This window comes from Cibotium barometz, chromosome 15, assembly GCF_041138505.1.
Source record: "Cibotium barometz isolate CiBa-2024 chromosome 15, ASM4113850v1, whole genome shotgun sequence".
Classification (NCBI taxonomy): domain Eukaryota; kingdom Viridiplantae; phylum Streptophyta; class Polypodiopsida; order Cyatheales; family Cibotiaceae; genus Cibotium; species Cibotium barometz.
In genome coordinates, this window is record NC_141060.1 from 17,696,768 (window position 1) to 17,704,088 (window position 7,321).

Below are 7,321 nucleotides of genomic sequence, written 5' to 3' on the forward strand. Positions count from 1 at the left end.
AAAAATAATTGTTTTTTTTCTCTTTTTTTAATTTAAAAAAATAATATTTTCTTTTTTTTTAAATTTAAAAATACAAAAAAACATTGAAAAATTAATAAAAATAAAAAAATAAAAAAAATGTAAAATACCACCTACCTTATCCTCCGCTCGCCGCTCGCCGCTCTTCGCGCTGGTGCACGTGGGTCGCCTTCAACGACCACGCTCTTGCTCCTTCTTCAACGGCCACCACCGCTACAGTCGAGCTCGCCTTCACGCTGCCTTCTCTTCAATGCTCCTTCAACCACCGCCTACAGCAACAGAGCCTCTGCCTCAGTCACTCTCCCTTAGCCTGATGCCGACGCCGCCCTGTGCTCTGCTCTGCTCTACGCCCGCCTCTGCTGTCGGCTGCTCTTCACTCCATAGTGTAGCTGTTATCACGTGTGCTTCCAGTCGGCCAGTCAGCGGACCAGCTACCCGCTTCCTTTGCTTTCTGCCGGCGCTTCAGTTGCAGACGACGCCTTCGCTGCAGCTCCACACCGGCCAAGGTTGCAGACGACGCCTTCGATGCAGACGACCAGCTGCCACGTCAACGAAAAATATATTATATATATATATATATATATATATAATTATTGATCTTTTAAAAACCCGCCTCAGCTGTTCTTTCAGCCGCCGTGTCCTCTAATGTTTGATGCAGCGCTCAACGCTGCAAATATATAAATCTATATATATATATAGAGAGAGAGATTGGATGCCACACACAATCCAATCCTTTCACTAAAGCTTTTTTTTAACAAATGGGGACTCAATTTCGTGGTTCTATTCAAGCTGCCATATATATAGATTTATAATTTTCTTTTTTTCAGCTGGCCGCCTCCCTGCACATATATATATACATATATATATATATAGATATATATATATATGTATATCTATTTGTCTTTGCTTCTAATGATGGAGATGTCTCCCAACAAAACAACAAAACCATAAAGGAAAAGCCGCCGTCAACACTTCCAACCTACCTCTCTTCCTTTCACCCTTCTCTTTCCCTCTCTCCTCTCATCCTTAAGCGGACTTCATGCTTGGGAGTCTATGGGGCTTGCATAAGCTATGGAAGAGCTTAGCAACGTACCTCTTTTCTTTTTATTTATTTTTACTAATTACATGTTAACGAAAAGCATGAAAGACTGAAATGACAAAAAACAATGAAGGTAAGCATAATGAACGGTACTTGAAAAAGCATAAAAGCAATAAAACATAAAAAACAATGCGGGAGAAACCTCAACCGCTCAATGGTTTTTTTCTTATCCTAACCTTATCTACTCACACCGGGATCGCACACCCGAACTTAACCTAATCACTCAATGGTTTTGCAACCAAAAGAGGAAATAGTGGTGGTTTCCACACACTCTCAACCGGATTTGAGTCTTTTCCCCGGCAGCGGCGCCAATGGAGAGACGGAAAAACTCTCTCACTTGTAGCAAGAGTAGTATGATCCACACTTAGCTCAATCCAATGGGATTTGCATCCCTTTCGGAGCTAGGGATTCAACCCGTACCGGTGCACAAAAGCTTATCCATTTGATGGAGAGAATGCTAAGAAAACTACTACTAATGACATAGACTTAACACACACACAAGCTCAATCTTGCTATTGCTCACTCAACTCCACATTCCACTCATCCATACATCCAAACAAGAAGAAAGCTTAGCTATTGCTCACACAAGATCAAAGCATTCTTCATTCTCAAATACTCATTTCCCTAGCATGCACACAATCCTTGAAGCTATCAATAAGAAACATGCACACTAGAGAATTGACATGAGAAGAGAGACAAATATCAACTCATTGCATTGAATTAACAAAAGAATAGAACTTACAACAATGTAGATGGGGAGAGAGAAGAGCTTGCACCTCTATGGAAGAAGAGGGAGAGCTAGTCTCAAGAGAGCTCAAACATGAGTTTTCCCAATGTGTCCATGCTCTCAAATGAGCCACCTTTTATACAAAAATTCTAGAACTCCCAAAAGTTCCCATGTGGGATTATTGTCAAGCCCTCTCCCACATTCATCTACAAAGTGGAACTCTTTACAAGAGCCCTAAGTATCTTTTTTGTTGCATCCTTGTATTGATCTTCATTTGTCATGCAACACATACAAGGCCGGTTCATAGTGTGAACCTAACTATGTGAGCTAGTGTTATAACTATGCCATACTCTAGTAATCCAAATGTGGTTGTTACACAGCTTCTCATCCAGTGCCAATAATATTAAGCATAATCTCACCAATCGTGCTAGTGGCGTAAGTGCGGAAACTATCACCCATACGGGTCATCAATTTCCACATGGCACTAGTTGAGATCAATATCTCAACACCCCCCCTTGATCTCAACTGCACACACTGCACTCTAAGTAAGCTGCTAACCTATGGAGCTTATGTGTACCCAATGCCTTCGTGAAGATGACAACCATCTAATCTTGTATGCTTACCAAATCCACATCACCTACTAAATTTAATGAGAATAACACTTTTATAATAAAAAAATTTCCATTATGCATCTTTCTATGCATAAAAATCAAATTTAATGAGAATAACACTTTTATAATAAAACAAATATCCTTTATGCATCTTTCTATGCATAAAAATCAAATTTAATGAGAATAACACACTTATAACATTATGCATCTTTCTATGCATAAAAATCAAATTTAATGAGAATAACACTTTTATACAAAAAACAATTTCCTTTATGCATCTTTCTATGCATAAAAATCAAATTTAATGAGAATAACACTTTTATAATAAAATAAATTTTCATTATGCATATTTCTATGCATAAAAATGAAATTTAATGAGAATAACACTTTTATAATAAAAGAATTTTCATTATGCATCTTTCTATGCATAAAAATTAAATTTAATGAGAATAACACTTTTATAATAAAAAAATTTCCTTTATGCATCTTTCTATGCATAAAAATCAAATTTAATGAGAATAACACTTTTATAATAAAAAAATTTCCATTGTGCATTTTTCTATGCATAAAAATAAAATTTAATGAGAATAACACTTTTCTAATAAAACAAATTTCCTTTATGCATCTTTCTATGCATAAAAATCAAATTTAATGAGAATAACACTTTTATAATAAAAAACACTTCCATTATGCATCTTTCTATGCATAAAAATTAAATTTAATGAGAATAAAACTTTTATGATAAAAAATTTTTCATTATGCATCTTTCTCTCTGTATAAAAATCAATTTTAATGAGGATAACACTTTTATAATAATAAAAATTTCTATTATGAATCTTTCTATGCATAAAAATCAAATTTAATGAGAATAACACTTTTATAATATTAAAAATTCCATTATGCATCTTTCTATGCATAGAAATTAAATTTAATGAGAATAACACTTTTATAATAAAAAAATTTCCATTATGCATCTTTCTATGCATAGAAATCAAATTAATAATTAATATCAGTGATATCCATGCATATTCATAGGTGAATATGTACATGGAGTAATTAGAATATTTCTTTTAGATGCAAGGGGATTTTTTTTTGCGAGCTTTTTGGAGCAATGAACAAGTATTCCGAGCTTTGCAAAGAACCAAGAACTTACTATGAGTTTTGTAAAGGACCAAGAACTTACTTACATATAAATAACAAGCTTTGAAAGATCAACAATATAAATTTCAGTCTTTTAAAGATCTAGTCCATAAAAATATTAATTACAAAGTCTTTTAATCCGCATCATACTTAATTACATATATACATATGCCTATCTAAATTCATGCACCTCATACATATACACATACAAAATATACATATACATACATACATGCAAGAGATACCTACATACTAACATATATACATACATACATACATACATACTTTCTTACTTACTTAAATATGAAAAACAATCCTTTAAAGATAAAAAATATATATACCGATCTTTAAAGTTTCAAACCATGAAAATCTCGATTACAAAGTCTTTTGATCCACATCATACTTATTGATATAATTATATATATACATATATCTACCTAAATTCATACACCTCGTACATATACATATACATACATACATACAAGAGCTGCCTATGCACTAACATATATACATACATTAAATACATACTTTCTTACTTACTTAAATATAAAACACAATCTTTTAAAGATAAAAAATGTATATATCGATCTTTAAACTTCCAAACCAAGACAATCTCGATTACAAAGTCTTTTGATCCACAAATTATAGCATTCTTCTACGTGTCATCCCGACCTAATGAGAAATCTCCCAGACATGCTTTGGCTAGCTCCATGTCATTCTCTATCCCCATATAGTGCCTTTTTAACTCTTGGCATGCATGTCCCAAGCCTCCACATCCCACAAAAACATCCAAGACACCATCTCCTTCACTTGAGAAGGTCTCCACTAGCCACCTACAATGAAATGCAATCATAAACGTGCATCTAAGTATTTTGAAAAAGTAGCTATGAAAATGAACAGAATGAAAATTATCTCACCTAAAGAACATAGGAGATCTTTCTGCACCACCTCGAATGTAGCGCTCCAAGACCATCGTGTGTTGGAATGGATGCTTCTTATTCTTCTAAAAAATGAAATTTTGTTGAGTGTTGAATAACTTCTTTGAAACATTTTGCCCAGCCTCGCGATCAATAATAGGGACATGGCAATTTACTCGATAGAACATACTAAGCGCCAATGTATCCACCTACCATAATGAGAAAACATTATGTTTGGATATCCATAGCACATAACATGTATACATAAAGGGAAATATTTGAGAGATTATGACTTACCCGTTCTCCATTCTCATACAAATAACTTGATTCCACATGAACAGACATTGTTCGATGCATGACCAATCCAACTTTCTTTCCCATGGAATATATTTTAGGAAGTTGATACATTAGACTCAAACACACAAACCAATCCTCATCAGCCACAAACAAACCAACAAAACTGAGTGTGGCACGTATCAATGATGCAGAAACTTGATTCCATGAGGGACACCTATCCGTATCTACATCAACAACCTGTAAACCTGTAGGAAAGTCAGCCCATACGAGGCGAGCCACTGTATCTGAGGGAGCACCTCTATGAGATAGAGCCTTGGGAATCTTCATCAAGAATTCTTCCACACTATATAAAAGATTTATGATGTTTGGTTTTGGTAAGTATAACTTGGGAAAACGAATTATATGGTGAAATTATTCTTTTTACCTATCTGAGCCCTCCGAAAGAGTGTGGACGTCTACCAGCAATATGTGTGAAGAACATCTCTCACCTGCAAGTAAACAAGACAAAAAATGAGATACATTTCGAAAGCACATACTTCTCAAAATAAATTTGCGATGGAAAGTACTCTTACTAGTCATGTCCATGATGTCACGTTGTCCTGACACCTCCCCCTCTTGAAGATGCTCTGGTGGAGGGTCTCTCGCTTGATCTTCATTTGTGGGGTCTCCCTCTTGAACATCATGCATAATGTCAAGACGTCTCTTTGTTCACCTCTCACGTTGCACTTGAGACGATGTAGATGTATGCTCTTGGTGTGATTGTGGCACTCGTGATGACAGTGGTGTGGATGGTTTTGGGGCCACGCACGAGGATCCAACTATTGGAGACTGGGTCAAGTTTGTTGGCTGCGGGGAAGGTATTCTAGAGTCTTCTTGAGTTGGGGGCTCTCTTTCAAGCTCAGATTGGTAATTCTTAAATTCTTCAAGAAATAGATCAAGAAAATTTAGTAAAAAGGTAGAAATTCCTAGACCTTTTTGTATATGTATATGTATGTAGGCTTATATGCATGTATATATATATGTATGTATATGTGTATATGTATGTATATATATACATATGTATGTATATGTGTATATGTGTGTATATATATATATATATATAACATATGTATATGTATCTATGTATATGTATATGTACATGTATATGTATGTGTATATGCATATGTATATATATATGTATGTAGGTATGTATATATCAAAACTTAACAACATTTCTTTAAAATCTAATATGCCAAACCTTAAATGTAACATGAACTATGTATGTACGTATGTATGTATGTATGTATGTACAAATTTGTAAAAAATTTGGACAGCATCTCCTTTGCATTTTCTAAAAAATCCCAAAATAAACTTCAAAACTTAACAATGTTTCTTTAAAATCTAACATGCCAAATATTAAATGTAACATGAACTTTATATGTATGTAGGAATTTAGTATATAATTTAGTGTAGGTATGTATTTATGTATGCATATGTATATGTACATATATATGTTTACATATGTATTTGTATATGTATATATATGTATGTATATGTATCTAATATGTATATGCATATGGATAGTTTATGTATATTTATATGTATGTATAGGTATACATATACATTTACATGCATATAATTCAGTAGAAAGCAAAAAAGTGCCTTTGTCTAGGAGCTCCTCACTTGGAGGCACATGATTTAGAGAATAGTCCAACCACCAAGGACATCTCTTATATTCCCAATCAGAAACCCCTCTCTCAACCCATTCCTTCGGGTACATTGTTTCTGAGGAATTTGGATCTGCCCATTCTTTGATTGCTTCCGTCTCTTCGTCCATTAGACCTTGGCCAATGAGTAGCTGGACCCACCTACATATCCAAAATAAAACAAATAGCACTAAAATATTTTTTTTAATGCGTATATGTATTTTCTGCATGGCATTAGAAGATATATACCTGTAGACAACCCTCTTTGCGGCATTCTCCACCTTCGGGTTGCTTTTGGCCTTCCTTCACTTTTCCAATCTTTGCCCACACCTCATGGAAGACCCATGGTATGTGTTTCAATCACTCCTGTTGCACCCATTGCATAAATGGTGGGATGTAGATAGCATCATCATATACCAAAATAAACCCTCCAAAATAGAGTCCGCCTCCCCTATTAGCTCTTCCCAATACAACTCTTTCTTCATATGCAGCAACGTCTTTTTGTTATCTCCAAACATCTCCGAAATTACCTTGTCCTTTGCCCTCCCAGTCACATAAGCATTTGAAGCAAATCCGTCTTCCTATTTCAGCATCATACCAAAGCCATAAGAGATTAGATGTTAAGGTTAGTTTATGTTAAGGGAGGTTTATTTTGACATGTGACATACCTTTGAGTTGAAATCTGAGATATGGCTACTGTGTAGAGCTTTTCTTTGGTCAAAGCAACCAATCCCTTCTTAGACCAATCATAGTTATATACGAGTTGAAAGAATGCATCACCATTGGATGGGTTTACAATTATGAGCATCTTGTACGCTCTATCTCAA

General features: G+C 34.8%; 1 protein-coding gene across 1 annotated transcript; it reads right to left on the reverse strand.

The window, feature by feature from the left end:
* Positions 1–309: 309 nt before the first annotated feature.
* On the reverse strand, positions 310–5,511 carry LOC147631019 (uncharacterized). The gene is made up of 5 exons (XM_086809130.1): positions 5,382–5,511; positions 5,234–5,297; positions 4,969–5,152; positions 454–538; positions 310–407 (listed from the first exon to the last, which is right to left on the reverse strand). The coding sequence occupies exons 1-5, from the start codon at positions 5,494–5,496 to the stop codon at positions 310–312; spliced, it is 546 nt and encodes a 181-aa protein (XP_086665256.1). The 5' UTR covers positions 5,497–5,511.
* Between the last annotated feature and the right edge of the window lie 1,810 nt (positions 5,512–7,321).

Coding starts and splice junctions, on each gene's coding strand:
- LOC147631019 (XM_086809130.1), bottom strand. CDS start 5,496: ATGCATGATGTTCAAGAGGGAGACCCCACAAATGAAGATCAAGCGAGA. Junction 5,153..5,233: donor CTTTCGGAGGGCTCAGATAG/GTAAAAAGAATA, acceptor TCTTTTATATAG/TGTGGAAGAATTCTTGATGA. Junction 539..4,968: donor TACGTGCCACACTCAGTTTT/GTTGGTTTGTTT, acceptor TCTGCATCGAAG/GCGTCGTCTGCAACCTTGGC.